The sequence below is a fragment of the Corvus cornix genome, chromosome 3 (assembly GCF_000738735.6).
Source record: "Corvus cornix cornix isolate S_Up_H32 chromosome 3, ASM73873v5, whole genome shotgun sequence".
NCBI classification, from domain to species: domain Eukaryota; kingdom Metazoa; phylum Chordata; class Aves; order Passeriformes; family Corvidae; genus Corvus; species Corvus cornix.
The window spans coordinates 90911179-90932398 of NC_047056.1; the positions used below are offsets into that span (position 1 = coordinate 90911179).

General features: G+C 37.3%; 1 protein-coding gene across 3 annotated transcripts in view; it reads right to left on the reverse strand.

Moving 5' to 3' along the window:
• Window positions 1-3804: 3804 nt before the first annotated feature.
• The window catches only part of LOC104693474 (muscular LMNA interacting protein), a 103752-nt gene continuing 86336 nt past the window's right edge, over window positions 3805-21220 (reverse strand). For all 3 annotated transcript variants that reach the window (XM_039569892.1, XM_019289971.3, XM_039569893.1), the window contains 3 exons: window positions 13724-13777; window positions 6212-6243; window positions 3805-4132 (listed from right to left, as the gene is read on the reverse strand). In XM_039569892.1, coding sequence (XP_039425826.1) covers window positions 6217-6243; window positions 13724-13777 — 81 coding nt within the window. In that variant the 3' untranslated portion in view covers window positions 3805-4132; window positions 6212-6216. The remainder of the gene's footprint in view (window positions 4133-6211; window positions 6244-13723; window positions 13778-21220) is intronic.

A 21220-nucleotide genomic window follows, 5' to 3' on the forward strand; every position in this document is an offset into this window, starting at 1 on the left:
CATGTAACTCAAAATAATGGTCTCTTATGTGAAAAATTTCATCAGATGTCTGAGTCATGTCACAGTGTGACTTGTTACTCACAGTCTCTGGGACCAGTTCTCCCAATTCATCAGATATTTGAATCAACAAATTTAGGGTTGGAAGTAGAGGAAGAGCAACTGACCCAAATTGTACATGCCAAAGAAATCCCATTCCTCACACACAGAGATTCACACACATGAATGCCCAAGAATTCAGAGTCAACAACTGCAGATAAAAGGAAATTACTTTATGGGTGTTACATATGTATGCTGCATGGTATATTACTATGATTAAATGGTTGCTATGCCCTCACAGCCTTTTCACTCTTCCCACCACCGTAATTGACCGTGCCTGTTTCCCACACCAGCTGCATCACTCGGGCAACCTCGAGGAAGCTGGTGCTATCTCATTCTTCTTGCCAGCTGTGCTCTTGCATTGTGTCAAGGTCAGCCCACTCTGGGCTCAGCCCAGTGAACCTGTGAAGAGTGGGGAATCCTGTGCATGCCCCAGCACAGTGTCCATGCAGTCATACAGCTGCAGGTGCTCTCCTAAACAGTGTTGCACTAGGACTTACAGAACGGCTAGCAGCAGTCATTGTGGCTCATACATGAATAGGAACCTCTCAAGAAACACAATCAGGCATGGAAATTTTGACAGTGACCCCAGGATGGACCACATGCCACCTTTGTTATGTTGTCAGTGCAGACTATTGTGAACATATTAACCTGTGCATGGCTGCATATAGCTTCAGAGAGGTGATGTTTACTGTGAGCTTGCCAATCCCAAACCTCATCAACCAGTCAGAGGTGAAGGAGACGAGGATTATACTGTATTTCATTGTCAGTATGAGCTCTCAGAAGGTATTGTGCTGGTGTTGCAAGAAGTTATGCACATACCGGCATTCATCTTAATCGTGTGGTCCTATCTGATCCCACCAATCTTAGAATCATAGAATCAGTAATTTTGGAAAATACATTTAAGATCACCAAGCCTATCACTGTGTTCTCCACTAAACCATGTCCCCAAGTGCCACATCCACATACCTATTGAACAGTACCTGGCATGGTGAATCTGCCACTTACCTCAGCAGCCAATTTCAATGCTTGACCACCCTTTCAGTGAAAAAATGTTTTCCTAATGTCCAATCTAAACCTCCCCCAGTACAACTCGAGGCCATTCTCATCACCTACTGTCTAAAAGAAGAGACTGATCCCCACCTGGCTACAACCTCCTTTCAGGTATTTGTAGAAAGTGATAAAGTCTCCCCTGAGCCTCCTTTTCTCCAGGCTAAACACCCACAGCTCCCTCAGCTGCTTCTCATAAGTCTGTATCTTAATCCCCTTTACAGGCTGATCCTCCGTGTTGCCTAGTTGCCACTTTCTGATTCTCTGCCTTCAAGGATTTTTTTATACCTTAAGGTACAGATTTTTTTTTCCTTTTCTGTCCTTGAGTTGCTACTCTTACCATCCTAACAAAATCCTTCTCTTTGTTTCACTTTTCTCATTATACATAGCTTTAGCTTGTGAACTCCCAGAGATTTAAGCAATTTTCTCATTAAAACTGAGTCTAGACCACAGAGCTGTGCCACACCAAACCAGGCTTTGGGTGCCAGCCAGCTGAACCCTGGGGCCAAGGACTGTCCTTATTCTGATGCAGCATCCAGATTTTCTCAAGTATGTCACTCTCCAAATACACCTCTTGTGCTGGACACATTTCCCTTCTGACCACTTGGACCAACTTTAATAAGTCATTTTCTAGGTAGCTTGAGTTGTAGCACATAGCAACAAAAAAAACATCACAAGCATGCGTGGGGTGGATGAGGGGGGGTGGCAAACATGGAGTATCAGACTGCAAGAGAAGTTAAGGCAAAAAGGGGATCAGAAGCCCTCACTAAACATGGGCAGTCGTTTTGATTCTGATGGAAAAGTGTATTTTACCAGAAAATAATTACTAAAATCAGGGTAAAGGCATCAGAACCTGGACTGAATATATTACACTATTGAATAAGCAGCATCCATTAATTTTCTAGTACTTCAGAAAAAGCAATCACTTTCATGTTGTTTTGCTCTTTATAATCTCTCCTTAAAGTTTTTTTTCTCTTAATACTTTTTCCATTTGTTTCCCAGGATAGGGTTTCTACACTGTAATTGTCAATATAATCTAATTTTTCATTTGTAGATGGAAGCTGTTTGAACAGAGAGCAAAACTGTTTCTTAAATTATGCACAGATCAACAAACTCACAAACCCAAAGGTCAACAAAAGGATTTCTCCTTTGTCCTTCCTCTAATCTCAGTAGTTCTTTCTCTTGCTTATGTTCCTTTCACCTGTGGGCTTCTATCTCATAGGTTAATTTAAACTTAAAACTAAGCCATGTGAACAATTCTCTCAGCTAGACATGCTAGAATGGATTTGGGCTCTGCAAAAATAAAATTCAAGAGGAAAAGAAATTTGGACTTGGAACAAATTCAGTACAAAACAAATGCCTTGAAAAAATATGGGCAGGAAAGCAGATTAAGGCTTTGAGAATTACACAGATCACATGGCTTTAAATATGAATTTTTCCCACTTCAGTGCCTTACTGGAAACAAGAAATACTATTAGGTCCTTGGTGGGTAGATCTATTACAATTTCTAGAGTATTTTTAACACATTTATAGTTATAGATATGCTTATATATATGAAATTTTTATCTATTTTTTAAAGTTTTCTATACTTTTTTGTTCTATTTGTATGTGTTGATTTCTCACCTCACAAACTCTCTCTTGAACTCACTGAAATGCTTTTTCAAATTTTTTTTCCACCACCGGGTTAATAGGTATGCAATTCACAAGGTCTATACAGTTAACTTCTGTTATTTTTCCATTGAGAAAGAAAATAATACAAAAAACACCACTCTTAAATGTGTAGCAATATTTTCAGAATGTTCTGACAAATTAATATATTACCTAGAGAGGGAGAGACTTACTGACTGCTGACCTTTTCTTCCGTTTTCACAGCTCCAGAGTCCAACAGCTTAAAAGTAGGCTGGATTAAAATCACACCAGGTCCAATATGGTAAGAGGCTGAGTAGCCCATGGACTATTCCATTCAGACTGGTTTTAATTTTTATGTTTTTACTTATGGTAGTATTTCATAAAATAGTTCATCACATTAATTTTAATGAAAACAGCAGGGATTCTCATTAAGATATCAGTCTTAATCACAATGCATCAGGAGATAAAATGCTCCTGCACTCTGGGACAGGGCTGCGATGCAAAGGTCCTGAGCATGTTGTCAGAGTCCCCTGTGGGGTGCCTTGTGGTTCAAAGGACCAAGAGGTTGGGGAGAACTCAGTTAACTTATGCCAGCATAGACAACCAGCTTCCTTAGACTTTCATAATGCATTTTCAAAGCAAAACATTTAAGATCCAGGCTTGGAAAACATCCTGTGGTAGCAGCACAAGATCAAAAACCCAGCAGCATAAACTGGAAAGCAGTGTTTCCTCCCAGTGTGCAGGAGAGCAGACGGTAATTCTGCACCTGGCACGGTCAGAAGGGCCATGAATTTTGCATGGCAGGGGAAAATTGCTGTGCGTGTTCACTGCTGACTGCTGTGGGTGCTGACACAAGCGTGAATAATCCCTGGACTACTTCACAAAATACAAGTGTCTGTGTGGCAGCAAAATGTGACCAAGGTTAAGCACACAGGAGCATTCCTTTCCCAGCAATGATGGCACTTGTTCTCGGCTATCTGAAACCCATGGAGCCAGATTTACAAGAGTAAAAACAAGAATCACAAAAAACACTTTGCAACAAAAATACAGCTTTATTTAATTTCAACATTTATATTATTTCTAAAGAAAATATGCTGTGTTATATTGGGCATCTCTTAAACCAGCAAGCACTTCAGGAAATGCCATATTCATGTGTGTGCCTCTGGGGTTAATTATGCTAGTACATAGGATTATCTCTTGAAAGAATATTTGATTGTTATTATTGCCTTGCAACTAGCATACCGAAAGCAATTTTTTTTTTAAATGGTGCTTTAAATAAGACTGGTGCTGTGGATTCCTTCTCAATATAGAAACAGGCTTCAAAATATGGTTTTTAGCTCTTGATCCTAATTTGGGGCTGCAAAAGAAGGATTTTTGCATGAACACAATTTGTCAAAAATACAGATTAGTAAGATGCATAACACACACTGAGGTCACTTAGTTTTCCTAATTTATACAACCTGATGATCTGGCTAACAAATAGAATTCATAGTTTCACAGAAAAAAACCCCAGCCCTAAAGATCTATTCAGTCTCCTCCTTTGTGCTCTAGCTGTGGGAAAAGATGAGAGCTGGCAGACCAAATTTATTTTGTGAGAAGCTTGCCCGTCTTTGCAGCAGCCTGAGGTAAACTGCTTTTAAGACTTAAATTTTCACAGAGCTGTAACTGTTCAAATTCAAACTAAATCTCTCTCCCTGAAATTTAGACCCATTTCTTTTTCTCCTGCTCTCAGGAAAGATGGAAAAGTGACTAATATCCTTTATAATAGTCCATTATGAAGAGACAGAAACTGCTGTGCCTCTCTCTGTCCTTATTTCTTATCTTCTGTGTGAAGACACTGAAGTATTTACATCTTTTCTAAATCTTCCATTTGTTTCCCACATCCTATGCCACGGATTTTGCACTAATAGTGAAAAAAAATGAGTAATTATAAGTATTCCTTTCAACCTCTCCCTGAATGCATCACCTCTTCTACTCAGACTTAGTTTGTCCTCCCCTATAATCCTCATTTTCTCACCTGCAGTATTATTGTCATTCCTTTTCTGTCTGTACCCTTCATATTTCTTTGTATTTTTCTTCAACCAATTGTATCATATTTATTTCAAGCCATTCTTGTAATGTAAGTCAATTTTTTTTAATTAAAATCCTGGCTTCCATGCTGCTTGCAAGTCCTCCCAAGTGAGCATTATTTGTAAATTGGGTAAGCCTATTGTCCATGTCATTGAGAAAGTAATTAATGGCAAAGTTTTATAGTGCTAGAGCTACAAGACAGCATTCTGGAAGTCTGTGAGATGTTGTCCCACTCCAGAAGCAAATAACTCTTCTCAGAGTCCTGCTTTCCAATCAAGTACATATCTATCTTATATGAGTTTAATTTAGTCCATATCTGCTTTGCTTGCTTATGGCTGTCGTGTGGGACTACACTGAAGGTACACTGTATAAAACACATCCTTATATCTGCTTTGCTGTCACAGAAGGAAATGAGATCAACTTGATAGGATTTTCTGACGTGTCCCTGTGCAAATAATCTTATCTTCTTACCATTCTCTAGGTGTCTACAAATGTGTTGTTTAATACCTTGTTCCAGTGTCTTGGAAATGCTATTAGGACTGAATTTTCTGTAATTCTTTAGCATTTCCTTTCCTCTTTTGCTTAGATAGAACATTGTGTTTGCCTTTCTCCCGTTTTCTGGGAGCTTACTCATCGTGCTAATCACTAGTGTTTGAGAAATTGCTTAGGTTAAGTATTTTAAGGGTTAATTTCATTAGGCTGTTCTGTCCTGAATATTCCAATTTACCTCAGTATTCCTTCAGGTGTTATTTTCCATTTCTCTCCATGATATTACTCTCAAATTCTTAATAATAATAGAAATAAACTTTTAGTCATAATTAACCTCTTTTCTTGTGAAGACTGAAACAAGAAAAGAGAATAAAAGGGCGTTCAACATTTCAGCCTTTTCAGTATCACCTATTTGCTGACCTTTCTTGCTAAGTAATACATCAAATCAGCTCTCAAGCACAGTATATTATTTGCAACATGGTATTGTTTAACTCTAGCAAGCCACTCATTTAATGGCACTATGTGGTCATGTGCTCAAATATAAAAAAATTCATCTTATTTCCCTAACATCCTTTCACAATCTAATTCCAGACTATACCTCAATTTCTTCCAACTGTTTGATTGATTCCACTTAGAATTAATTCTATTGTGACTTTATTCTGTCATGCTAAGAATTGGAATTATTCTGCATTGGTAATTATTTATAGAAAATCACTCACTAAACATAACCATCTTATTATCAAAACACTGAATTTTGTACCTAAAACATCCTATCATCTTTTTAAACAAAATGATAAAAATTTGATAAAGTGACACCAAAGTAGTTACATATTCAAATTGTGACTGTAATCAAGTTAGAAAAAATAGTAATACTCACCATATCTAAACAGAACCTCTTTCATTGGAAACCTATAGAAAAATGAAAAAAAAAAGGTGAAAACAAAGTGAAGAAGAGAATAGAAACTGCAATATGTTATGCAGGAACAGTTGTAAAAACTGATGGACAGCTTCATACAGCAATTTGCTCTTTTTTTTAATCACTGGTTTGCTGCACTCTTAATTTATAACTCTGCTTACTGAACCAGGAATGATTTTTCATGCATTGACATGCTTCAGGAAGTCTTCTGCACACAGCAAATTTCAACAGAGAAACATCACCCTGACAAAGTGCACATCAGAGGACACTTCAGACTCATTGGTTTTCCACTTTCCACTTCTTTTTTGAACCTCATGCTGGGAGGACAGAGCACGTGGCCACCCTTGCATTCACATGACATAGGTGTCACTTTCCTCTGCCTTAGCAAGGATTCTGCCACGGTTTCCTAGAATAGCCTGGCACCCAAACCAAGGAGTAGGATAGACTACAGGGTGGACCAATAACCACCTGGTCTAAAAAGATAGTATTCAACAGTTCAAGATCTCTGTTCCAGGTGGTATTTCAGAGGATGCTAGGGTGACATCTCCATCAGAGATCTGAAAAGCTTGTATGTCCAGGAAGTCTGTGGATGCTCTGAATTTGGAGGGGCACTGATACGCTAAGGGTATGGCTCCCATTCTGGAGGACTTTGCCAGACTGGAGGAACAGACCAGCAGAAGATTCATGAACAAAGGCAAATACAAAATCCTGCCTGGGGCAGGGGACAAGGAGGGATGGAGGAAGTGATTAACCCATGCAATGGCACAGGCCAGTGATTGACTGACTGCTACTGGCCTGTAGCAGCTCTGCCAAGAAAGACATGAAGTCTAGCTGACACCATGCTGGGTGTGCATCAGTCCAGCCCTGTTGTGATGAAGGATAACCCCATATACACTTGCGTTAATTAGAGCATAGCCAGCAGGTTAAAGGAAATTATTCCCATCTGCTGGGCACTAGTGAGGCTGCATCCAGAATGTAGTTTCCATTTTTGAGCCCTCACAAGAAAAACAGTTTTTTGCTTTGTCAAGCAAGCAGAGGAAACCAATGGACGTCTACCAGGATGGTTGCAAGTGTTTGTTGATTTGATTTCTGGGAGAGATGTGTGACAGATGAGGGGTGGCTACAGACAGCACTTCTTTAACCTAAAGCGTAGACTAAGGGGTATCTATTTTCCCTTTCCAGTTATTTAAGAACGGTTTAATGACAGCTCAGATTTGCATGATGAAAGAAAACAAGGCAGCAAGTGGGGAAATTTTAATTAGCCGTAAGGAAAAATATTTTATATTGTAAGAGTGGTCAAACACTATAGCTAATTTTAATCTGATTCTATGATTCTAATTACTTATGCATTACTTAAATATTGAATAATTTTAAAAAGCCTTCTTCAGCCTACAACTATGTTTTGACTACCTACTCAGAGCAAGTTCTTTTCCTCCAAAACTATTTCTCAGTACTCCTGCCATTCTTTAAATGGGACCAATAACAACAGCTGCTTCTTAATGCCAGACAGAATTAGATTAAAATTGTACTTTGAATCACATACTGATATTTCAAACTTTATCATTCTTATATTACTACCCTTTCAGAATTTTTAATGTAAACTTATAAAATGAATATATTTACAGTAATTCTTTTTATGCGATCACCCTACAAATAAAATTCTATAAATTTTATAAGGCTTTTTTCTTGTTAAAGCATGGTGACCTAATATGCCCTTTCAATTTAGTAGGCTATAACTGAAAAATTTTACTTAAAACAAGGAGATATAATTGAAGCTGACTAAAAGTATTGCCCAAATACCTGTCGCAATATAAATTTCCTGTTGTACATATAAAATCTTTAAAAAAAAATTTAAAACATTGTTTAGATATAAAGTAAATAGAAATTTTATCTGCTGATATTTAAAGTTTTTATTTGAGAATTTAGAAGTGTGCATTGTTTGGACCTGCCTTTCTATTTATAAGACTCAGAAGGCTACAGCTTACTGTTCCCTTTCAGTGGCCCATCCAATTTAGAAGTTAAAGAATTTGTCACAGCTAACACCTGAAAATCTTACTCCTTTAGTAAAAGCAGTAGTTATTCCTACTTTTAATGTTCATTTGCAGGGTCATTAAATTTTCAGCTAAATGAACTAAGGATATGGAGAGAGCTTAGTGTTGCAGTCCTTGGCTTGGTCAAAATAAACTAAGGGCAGTGATACCACTACTCCAGAGAGGAATGGGCAGCAATGTTCTGCCATACCAGTCAACACCAGCTCTCCACTGTCTGGGGAACAAGGCTGCAAACTTAATCAAGATTGGAAGCAAAAAGTGAATAGTACATCCGTGATGTGGCACATGAAGAGCCCATGTTTCTGTCTCCTAAGAAAGCATATGGAACAACACGGTCTTTTTCCCCAAAACATTTGGAAAGATCTGTCCCAGCACCAAATGGAAAAAGAAGGTGCTTGCGTAAAGTTGATGTTTGAGCGGGAGTGTTGCCAGTAGAGTTCCCTCCACTTCTGTTAGGTATCTACCACATCCTTGTCCTTGCTTTGACAAGTTGGAATCTTCTTTACAAGTTGAAATCTTCTTTACAAGTTGAAAAGGTATTGAGCAGTATGCACAAGCTGAATCATTACAGAATATTTCAGGGCCCAGTGAGGAGGGCGTTTAACTGGAAGAACACCACTTTGCTGTGATAATGCCATTTAGGTTGGAGCTTTTGTTTAAAGTAAAACCCTTTATATAAATTCTTTAGTACAAGGACACTTTCATAAAATTGGTACATTTTCCTCTTATATGTAGAATCTATCAATGATTAATTGATACTATTGTTGACTTCTGAGCAGGAACACTCCTTAAGTAAATAAAGACTAAGAGCAGTGTATAACAGAACTTTGTACCTTATTGACGTTTTCACAGAATTTCAAATTTCAAAAACTTTTGCTGCTTTGCACAAAAGACAGTCAGTGAAATCCTGTTGCCAGTGAATTCAATAGAATCAGCTTTTTCTCATGGGATCTTTTTATGAGTGTTGACTTTAGAAATGCTATTGATTTCTCAAGTAAATATTGCAGATCTTTCATGAATAACAAACAGATAAAAGGGAGTGATGAGTCAGCAGCAGCAAAAGATTACATGGACCTAAAGTAATTGTATTAGTAACTGTAATTTGTCATTTATTAGTAATTGTAATTGTAGACTTGGGATTTTTCAAATTATAGATGAATAAGGGTAATGAGGACATACTTTTAGCCCCTGCACACAGTGGGTTTTTTCAGATTTTAGAGGTACATATGCCCCCTGTTCTCTCTAAAGGTTCTGACTCGGTAAAATTCTGAGAATGGTTATAATACCATTCACACATTACAGCCTGGGCAAACACTAGCTTTACTTGAAAGGAAGACAGTAGGTATCAGAAATTATTGGCATACTGCTTGGTTAGGTTTCAAACAGTATCCTTCAGGCCTCCTCCATTTAACATGCACTGGTTGTAAAGAAGGATTTCACAAGGAGGAGAATGTCACTTATTTATTTTCTTGCTTTCACAAGGATTTCACAGGTCTTAGTGCATGCTGTTACAGAATGACACTAAAATTACACAAATAATAGAATGCTATTCTTCTGAATACAAAGGTAACTCCTTTTTTATTATTATTTTTATTTCCAGTGAATACTTTGCTTTGAGGAAAACAACACTAATTACTAAGGAGAAACTAGCAGCACATTCCCCTCATTTCCTCTCTCGCTCCTTCCTAGAGGTCAAGGAGGTGTTCACCTTTCACAGAGCATCTGCCCATCCATTTGTTTTTTTGAATTGCACAAATCCCACTGACTTTCTCATACTGAGGGAGGAACATTGCAGGAGAAGTTAAGTATGAGCCTACATATAATTTTAGATAAAGAGGGCAGATAATAATTTAGATAATATAGCACAGTGATCTAAGGGTCTTATGATAGCAGTAAGAGTAATATTGGGCTTATGACTTGGCAGATTTTTTTTGTAATCAGTTCATCATCCAAACAGAATTCACTGATAAAAAAAAGACATTTTAAATTCGGTGGAGATTTGTGGGTTATGTAAACTCATAAGGTGTAAATTTGGTATAAACTGTTCCTAGAGTCGAGATAGGTTCCTAAATACAAAGGAATAATGCAGGTGCCTGAAAGATGTTGTGATTTTAAAAATCATCAACCAAGACCTACCTCGCTTTTTTTAATGCACTGGAAAGGGAGAGCATTATAACATACAATTCTGAAAACCCAACCACATAAAAGAGGAAATTGTGAAAATGTGTTTGTTTTTCAGAGACAGGTCAACAACAACTTATCTCCAAGAAGCCACTACCCTCAGGGCAGCTAAGAAGACTATCCCAAATATCTTGAGCAGCTTCTAGTTCTGTGTTGCTCTCCTGTCTGTCTCCAAGACAGAATAAATGTTGATCTCCTTCTGGGTATCAGTGCTGTATACTTCCACTTCCAGCAATAGATCTCAAGGGAAACAGATGCCTTTGTTCAGTCCTTCTTGACTGAGAATGAGAAAGGGGGGTCAGCTCTAGAGATGCATTTGTGTCTTCTCTGCCACCCATTAAACATACAAAGAGATCGCTCAGCCTTCACGTGGCCAGTGTGGTGTGCCCTGGTCACCTCCTCCTGCTAAAAATGAGATTAAAAACTGGGGAAAATATTAGATCATTTGCTCTGTACAAGTGAGTTGAATAGTTCTATGAAGAACATTTTCTTTGATTTGTAATAGAGGAAACAGTAAATGTGTCATCTCTTGATATCACTTCCTGAGCAGCTTGTGGTGAGCCTAGCACAATTCTTCCTGATGTATCTACATGGACTGGAGTTCACCTGCAGAGTCATAGTTGCAAAATACACATTAGTGACAGGCCCCAGGGAAACAGCACAAATAGTCAGCTTGCTCAGCTGTACAAAATGGTATCTGACACTTTTTTGAACCCTAAAGCATATTATTTGCCTCTAGCTAATGCCATTATAAGTCATCCAGTAAGATGCAATCAAAGGAAAAAGAAAGCATACTGATGACAGCACTTATAAATCTTCTTCTTTCCCATTGACTGTCCTTGGTCCTTATAAATGCAACCACAATTTCATCAGGTATAGTTGTTCTACAGGTCATGGTACAAATTCTCCCACTGTTGTAGTACATTTAAGCTTTTTAATAAATTGGTTGATAGAAATTCTGTTCAAAGTGCTTCTTTAAAAGCAAAGCAAACTTTTAGAAGACAGTTCTATATATTTTACCTGTCTTGGAACAGACCAAGCTGGCCTCTAACCAAAAGAATTTTGCACTTTTGTTGTGTCTGACATTACTATGTCAGTACAAGGTCCTCCACTTTCTGAACTGATCTTAATAATGCATCAGTTGAATTATGTGTCTTGTCTCTTAGAGAATTCTCTTTGAAAATATCTGTCTTTCCATTAGATCTGCAAAATTCTCCCTCAATGTGCAAACTGTAAAGCAGAAAGATGAGAGACAAGGATCTAGCTGTTTGCCTCCCTCTATCTTATTTTCAAATACAGGAAAATCATCTGCATCATCAGAGGCTGTAGATATATACATGCACACTTATACAAATACACAAATACACATACATGTGTATATATACACGTTTTAGAGTTCCTGGTGTATTGCAAATCTGCTTAATCTCAAAACAAATTTACCCTCAGAACTATGCAGTCCCTCTCACTGCCTTCTAATGATAGATCATTACTTCAGTAATATTTCAGAAACTTTACAGCAGAGATGGAAAAAAAACAATCTATCTCAGAAGATCTGCCAGGTATTTGTGGTCTAACTTCACTTTGTGAGGGCATTTTGGGTCTTTCTTTGAATAGTTCCACAGCAGACACAGTTCCACAGTAACACCTGCTTTTGAGAGAATCAAGAAGTGGCTCCTGGGAGGCAGAGGAAAGGGGATTGATGGTGTAGAAACAAGCAGGAATGTCAAAGGCAAGGAAGGAAGGAGGAGATTTGGAAGGCTGTGATGGAGATTCAAACAAAAAGATATATGAAATAGCTCTAAGTCTCTGACACCCTGCACAGGGAGCCCAGGGATGCCCATAAGAGGCTACGGCCGTGCCTGTATACTCCTGGTGCAGAACAGCAGTCTGTTGATCAACCCAACAAGTGAGATATCAACCTCTTGTCATTTTTATCTTTTTTCCCCTTATTTTTTAAGTGGAAACTGAGAGAAACTGTGAAGATATATTGATATGTTTTCAACAAACTCAGAATTCAGGCAAATCCTCCACTTCCAAAATGTGAAGGGCTTGACCCCAAAACTCCCACAATATTTTTCAGAACTAAAAATAATTTACTCATTGGTAGAAATTATTGGCAAACATCCATTTCATTTATTTAAATTATCATGTTGCTGCTTTTAGACAAACTAGAATCAAATTTTAATATAATAAATTAAAAATAAACTGTTTATAAATATGTAATTATCATTCCTATCTGTATTTCTAAATTCATTAAAAAACTAGTGAAAGAATTGTGAGCATGCACCTGGTAAAAGAGGTCTCGGTAGTAAAAAATTAATTCTTGTGTCATAAACATTCTCATGCTGCTATTATTGGTAGCAAGTTATGCCTTCTTAGATGAATTTCTAAAATAGTATTGAAAACGTCCTGTAATGCATGATGTTCTATGACATTTCAAAGCCAGAGTAAATAATATGATAGTTAATTGAATTACATGTTTATTCCAACATTGAGGCTATAATTCAGCTTCATGCTCATAACCTTGTTGGAAAAAGAGGACTTGCCAGTGCCTGCTGAACCTTTTTAATTTTCTGTATGCTCTGTCTCAAGAGAAAATTGATAATGACTAATAGATTGCTTCTGCTCTCACTGTCTAGGGTGGTAACCACTATGGTTCTAAAGTTTAGTTATATAAATATAGTCAGGAATTGGCCACTGAATTTAGACTTCAAGAAAATTTTTATCCTTCTTCAAAGTCAAATAAAATTGGCACTGAATTTTGATACTGGACAACTTGAACTACATTTGATGTTTTCTTGACTGTCTTTTGTGAAATTCTCAATAACTAATTATCCTAAGTGCTTCTGGTACCTGTTGTAGTATTTGGGATTTAAAACAGGAGCTATATTAGTGACTGAAAACAGTGGAAGGTGTTATTTAAATATGGCTGCATAATTTAACAAAGAGCACAATTTAACCATTCCCACTTTCTAACATCCCAACAGCACATACCAGGAACCTGGAGCATAAATGTTAGTGTTATTTCAAATTCACATAAGCAATACAGGCAGCAAAACAACTCTCGATTTTTTTCTTCACTGACCATTGAGAACAAATAATGTTTATGTGGTCTCTGCATTGGATTAAAGCAGGTTTGGAAGCTCTGCACATTTTTACTGATCAACTCTATATGAGCTATGCAAATAAAAGATAAAGCTAGCATGCAGATGCTTAAACCCATTAAATGTCAACTGATTACCTCCTTGGAGATGAGTGTCTCATTTTCTGGAATAGGCACCATGGGATGACTGGGCTGCCGAGCCAAGATGTCACAGGTTGGAGAGAACATGAGGTTAAAAACAGGAAAAAAGTATTCATTAGCAGTTCAATTTCTATATAAATATCACTAAAATTTAAAATTAAAGCAAATACCCTCAGACATACAAAGGATAGCAAGGCAATGAGATCTAATTTGTGTTCAGCTGACTCTACTACTCCTTGTCTGTATGAAAATCTATTTCAAGTTATGGTCTGTTTTCTGTTATATTATATTCCCATAATTAAAAGGTTGGGGAAGGGATAAATCCCTTTTGAATTTCAAAGAGGCATCTCAAGTAAAAATCACAGCAAGAGCACCAATTTATGATACATTTAGTATTAGATAATGCACATAAAGTTATTTAAAACTGCAACCATATTTCTGTCACTTTGAATATCTGTCTTCTTGTATCTCCTCCAAAAGAGCTTTCCTTTCATATGTCTATGAAATTTCATAGACATAAATCATACAAACATTTCACTAAAAAATGCTGTGTAACAGTAATTAGTATGTGCAGAAAACTGGTTTCAATCTTGGTAACTTTCCAGTGGTTTGAATATTATATATCTTGCATTTGAGTAATAAAGTTTGATGGCTGTGACTCAAGTGAAGAACCATACCAACTTCAACGAGATTTTAATTAGAATGCAGGTAAATAGATCAGCTGGAGCCTATAAAGCCAAGGTTAAGATCATAAGCTTGTGACATTTTATTATAGGCTGACACAGAGACATCATCTCTAAAGAAAAGGTTGCTGAAAGTTCTGGGATTTGGGTATTTTAGGATTCTCCAAAAACAAGATTGGAAGAAGCCTGCTATTTTCAGTGTATCAAAGGCATTAATTTGTTTTGGCATTTAGATCAAATATTGAATCAAAAAATTATCTGTTGCTTAAAAATATTGCTCTTCTAAGAAAATTGATTTTTACACTGTGCTTTTTGAGAAGCAAAACTATCTGCTAGACTGGCCCTGTACACAAAGAAATATACTGAAGTGGAATACGTTCTAATTTTCTGCAATTACTTTATGGATGTGCTATGTATTTCTCTCTTCCTTTGTAAATTTGCCCTGATTCCTTTCCAGGGAAGAAGGAATCTACTTTAGCAACAACAGAAGTTTTGAACCATTTAACTTCTTTTTTTTTGTGATTATTATTCCCAAAAATGAAAAGGCAAGAGAATAACTTTAGGCAACAGATTTATTTATTTATTCAATATATTTCTATGAAGGAATAAATTTAGGCAAAAGAGGGGTAAGGAAGGGATAAGGTGCCTAGACTCTCTCAGTGGCAACATCCCTCCCTCTGACGCTCACGTGGCTCCCAATGTCAACCAGGCAGCTGCCAAGGCATCCCCCAGACCTCACACCAGCCCCTGCTGCAGCACACACAGGAGGTGTTGGATGGTCTGCATGGGAGACAGAACTCCTGTTTCCAAATCAAACATCCCATGATTACCAAGGCTGGGCAATCCTTGATGATACACAGGTACAGAGTTCTAGCAACACCTGTCGTATCTTGGCAAGTGTATTCCAGTGAAATAAACCCCACAGTTGAGATAGTCATTGCTTTATCAGAATGTGGCCCGTCTGTATCCCAGCCAAAGTTTGGAGGGTCAACCACAAAGAGAAGGAGGAAAGTATTGTTCATATTCTCTTCACTTTCTGATGTACAGCTAAGCCCTCTGAGAAGAATTGTCCACTACTCACAAGAAAGAAAAGTTCCCTAGCCAGGCAGTGATCTGAGAATGAAGCAGCTCTTTTTCTCAAATTGCACAGAGAGCAAATAAATGAAAAATGCACTTCTATTGTGTTGTCTCATCCTGGCCTTTCTTGCCAAGTATCCATTGCCTGTCCTGTTAACCTGAAATGCCCCTCTGAGTCATGATTCTGCCTTACCCTTTTTCTTCAATATGAGGTCTCATGTCCCTCCTTAGACCAGACAAAATTACCTTTTTTGGTCCAAGAAATATATTTGCTTCCCTTATTTTGATAGCACCCTCTTTTCAAACTAAAGAGACAAACTGTGTGACAGTCTCCACAGAGAGAAAAATTATTTATATTTTCTGAGCAGACATGTAATATTGATTATTTTGGGGAGGTTTAATTGAAAGAAGGTAAGGAATTCACTAATTAATAATGAAGAAAAAGAGTTAGTTAACAATATACAGTTCTCTCTGTTTCCACAAGGCTTCTCTGACCTAAAACCCTTGAAGTTATCGTAGAAGAGTCTATACATTCTACTTGTCAGATGAGTCTAGACTTAAGGAATTCGCATATGGCTCATTTATAAGGAACTTTAAGCAGTACTTCAGTGAATAAGGAACATATAAGCCTAGTGTTGAACTCTTTTTCTGCTGAAATAACATTTAGTCTTGCAGGTCCCTGAAAGGAAGGTGTTGGGTTCTTCCCTGGAATCACACAATTCTGCCTCTGCCAGCTGCAAAGGAAACAAATGCCTTGGCTGGGTGACTTCATCCTAAAGAACTGGAGGCCAATTATCTGTGTTATTTCCATCAAGTGTCAGCGCAAACCAAAATGTGTCTGTCTTGCTGTAGAAAATGTCCCATACTGTCCTGAGTTTAACCAAGAGGCTATAGAGTCTTATTCTTTCCTTTCTGAGTTTTCCTTAAAACTGTGATTTTTGGTGTTCTTGAATGCACACTACACAGACAACTTAAAAGTACCAGAACATGAAGTAGGCAGAATGAGGCTGGATTAGCCCTTTCATAAATAGACACTGTGTGCCTACCACCCCTCAGAGTCATATAGGAATGTGCTTGTGTCCACCAGATCTGGGCTGTGAATGCAACTAGGATCTTTGTACTTTTTATCGGTGTGTAGTCTCAGTGAGACCTCATCAAACTCTGTCAGCGGCATTCTTTCATCTTCAGGTCAAAGCAGCTGGCAAGAAGCCCTACCTCCTATGCAAATGCGAAAAGATCGTGTCTGTTGATGATGGGAGATGAATATTTCTTTTATAATTTCTACTCGTTTCCTTTGACAAAGTTACAAAATTCTGCATTACTCTTACAAGATTAATCAATAATATCTGACTTTTCCAGACGTTACTCAGATTTCTCATAATGTGACATTTTTTCTTTATATTTTCTAAGAACAATGGAAGAGCAAACTAGACAAATCTGCATTTGTGGCTGCAAAATTACACTGAGGAGAGCAGAGAATCTTTACAATATGTAAGTACCAGCAGCATGTAACTTCAAAGAGAAATTATATACCTGCCCAAAATAACTTCTTACAGACTTAGACAAGTCTTGGAAAGAGGTGGTTATATAATATCTTCATTAGACCTTTGCTCATTTAGTTCTGTAATCAGCAAGACATATTTGCCTTTAAAAGGTCAGTTCATCTTTATTGTGCTATGAATCACAGCTGCCTCTGAACTAATATAAAGCTTTCTGAATTGTTCTCAGTGTAAGACATTTTTCATAAATCTAAGTTGCTCTCTGGAGGCTCTGCAACCTTTGCTAATTGAGGCACCAGTTTAAAACTGGAACCAGTGAGAGATAACATACATAAGAAATAAGAGTATTTCAACTATAGCTGCCAGAGAACATTCACATTTACACTACTCTGTCAAGTCTTTAATCACCTTTGAAAATAAATTAGGTACTCTAGACCCTAATTAAACATAGACATATGCTTTCACAATAGGGAAAAATGACTGATTTCTCAAAGACTAAAAACATTTATTTAAACACACAAAACAAACAAACATTTTTATAAAACTGTTTTATGTCTCTCCACTTTATCTGAGTGATAATGAACATTAAATAGTCGGTACCAATAAATGGTAAAACACCCACAGCAGCAGAACAAGGACTACTTTCAACTAAGGGGAAAGAAAATAATAAATGTAAACAGGCAATTTATGATTATAATGCCTCTAGTCTCTTTGAAATGATACAGTATAAAATCTATTTCAAAGTTTCAGTTGTTAAGCACTGAATTCTTTTGCATCTTGTACCTCTATGGAAACAAAAAGTAAAGTAGAAATAGTGATCACAATATAGATTTACAATGTGCCTTCAGACTTATGCAGTAAAACATCGTGACAGACTTGCAAATCCTTCTTATACACTACTGTAGCTGTACATTTTTATTTTGAAGATTTCAAAACTCTTTCCAGGTACTGATAAATACCTGCAAAAAAGAAACAACTCACACAAACATGGTTTCCTGATAGGTTCCTACCACACACAGGCCTGAAGGACACCAGACTGTGGTGAGACTGAGAGATTTGAATCTAAATAGAATTAATCATAGAGCCATAGAAAGGTTTGGGCTGGAAGGGACCTTAAAAATCACCTAGCTCCAACCCCTTTGCCATGGGCAGAAGCACCTTCTACTAAACCAGCTTGCTCAAATCCCCAGCCAGCTTGGCCTTGGACACTTCCAGGGATGGGGCAACCACAGCTTCTCTGGACAACCCAATACCAGAGAATGCTAGAGGCTGGAAGAGTTACAGGGCTTTGCAGCAAGGATTCCTTATCTGTAAGTGGAGTGGGAGGGAGATGCATGCAAGCCGAGCAGTGCAGTTTTCCTTGGGCTGCTTTTTCCCAGACCAAGTTTAACTTCACATGCAGGACCAGTCTGTGATGGATTTGACTGAGTATTTTCTGCCAAAATTATTTTTCAATGAAAAATACTAGCAAAAAAAAAAAAAAAAAAGAAGAAGCTTTCTGCATAATATTTTGATTTCTCTTGCAAATTTTTGCTAGTAATTTAGAAAATTAAAATGAAGTATTCAATTGCAAGAAAACCCATCTGTAACTAGAATATTGTGTTGTCTGTCTTGGATGTCACATTTTGGATCACTTCCATAAAATATTAAAATGCATTTCACTATCCACTTTGTGGTAATCATGTTAAGAGCCTCTGTTTTCTGCTGTGGGCTAATGAAGTGCTGCAGTTCCTTGCAGGGCTAATTTCACTATTGGGGATTACGGGAGCTAGTGGCCAGCAAGGATTTCAGACCCATAGTGAAGACTTGAGGCATGAGAACCACAACCTACACATTCACAGGGTAAGGCAGCAGAGACAAATCTCTTCTAATCACATGGATTAGAACTATTTGCTTTGAGATAGTTCATGTAACCCAAAGGATGCATATTGGTTTCTGGAGTATTTAAATGTTTTCAAAATTTAATGTGTATTGGACAGAAAATGTCATAATTTCCAACTACAGAAGTATTTGAAATTTCCTTCAACATATTGACTGTAAACTATTTATGGACTCATGGAAATTGAGTAATTGCTTAGAATTGATGATACTTCCTGGCCCAAGGAAAGAGCTCATTTCTCATTGAATGAAAACACCCAAAGAACTCTAACTGCTTTCCAGGTGACACTGTGAAATGAACTAGATTTAATTTTTAGAGCTGACTTTCCCCCACATATTTTCTTACCAAATTACCTGCAAAACTGAAAAAGCCCAGTTTCCTGAGCAAGCTTCTGATGCAAGAGCGATCTTTTACCTTAGCTACTTTAAATCCAAACCAGAAACTTTGAATGAATCTTCAAGAGTGCACATCTTTAATTGCCACCTATTATATAAAAATTTGCATTCAGATCATATTCTGCCCATAATATAACTACTAAAATTATAGCTAGTATTTAACTGAGAAAAAGAGAAAGCTAGTTCACAACACCTCTGTCAATCAGTAAATTCTGACTTCTTGAATTCAAGCTCTGAGTACATTCTTGGAATTTCACCAGAACTAGTTCTATTTTATGCGTTTATCTAACATAATTAAAACTGGAGTGAATTAAGACCATATTTCAGAGTATACATTACACAAACACTTGCAATAAAAGTTCAGTGAACTCTAATTTGCCCTTTAAATTATAAAGTTTCCAAAGGTCTATCAGTTAACTGTTTACTTTTTCTTGATACCTGAGTAGTGTTTTTAAAAATCTAAAAAAGCAGTGGGAAATTGCATAGAAACACCTGTGTTCCGTGAGCCCTAAGATACAAATTTCTATATAGATCTAGGTGTTTGGGGATAGTTTCCATCAATTATGATTTTCTTTTTTTCTTCAGGCCTTGCTTTTTTACTATATTCAGTAAAAAGTATAAGTTACGTACAAGTATAAGTTTTGTTTCTCACACAGGTTTCACACACGCCAAATCTTGTTTGATATTCTTCACTCATTTACATATTTCTGCTAATGCTGTTAATAACAGCCTTTACCTCTGGGTTGCTTCTGTTCTCAGAAGCAAGTTGCTAGCCAGGGCCAGAATTTCTATTATATTTGGGAATGTTTATTGTATAAAAAATGTCTGACTGAAATCCACTATGCAGAAGACTAGATGCCATCACCCCTGAAAGCCAGATATAAGGATGAACTCAAATTTTTATTATGTAGACACTTATTTGGTGCTTAAGACTGGTTTAATCTGTCCCAGCAGAGACAGCCTGTATAAAAGTAATGGCAGAAAGAAACACAGGTGGCTGTAACTGTGTTCCAAGAGGAAACTTGAACATTCCTGGGTGTGTTCACTGGGAAGAACATTTTGGTTTCTAAGCATAAAAGTGCCTGCTGGAGCTTGATCCCATGCGTTGTGCATGTTTTCTAAATGAACAGAAGCACACCAAAGAAATGCCAGGGTCCTACCATCAACAGCTTCTCCTACTGGAAATAGGACAGAAAGGCTCTCAGACTTGTCTAACTACCCAGGCCAAAAGCAGTGACACAGTAATCAATTCCTTTCTCCTTCTTTGGAAGAGCTGTCTCCAGAGAAATGGGTAGCAGAATTCATTACAGGTGGTGCCAGACTTAGGACACCTCCATGTTAAGTGCATGTTCCTGGGTCTCCTGTTGAGCCTAAGATACCTTCAAGCTCTATTGCTAATTCAATGGATTTGAAGAAAGCAACTGATTATTTTTAGAAAATTATGATCTTTCTAAAAAGTGCTTCAAGAGAAACGCCTTTCTTTACAGATGAGCTGAGCAGGAACTCTACACATATTTTCTGAAGGCATTATCAAACTAAGTCAAACATGATAGAAATGTCATCTAAACATTTTATCATTAAAATAAATCATTAAGCCGAAGAAATGCCATAAAATAATATACAAAGAAGACACAGCAATATTAAGCATTAGTATTTTCCCAACAGGGAGGTCCAATTTGTAGCACAGCACTAATGAACTGAGTTGTTTACCTCTGATATCTTTTTCTACACCAAAGCAATTTTTCTGGATCACAGATAGTGGATTGATCAACCACAATACACCTACACAAGTGCAACATTTAAATATCAAAGTTCAAAAGAGAAAAAGAAACTGTCTTCTAGAAAATAAAAGCTTCTGGGATGATGTCTCGGAGAAAAGTGCTTTTCCATGGCAACCTTGAAAGACTGCTGTATTCACAGAATGTCAATTCCCACTATGCTACTATTAATCAAATACAAAC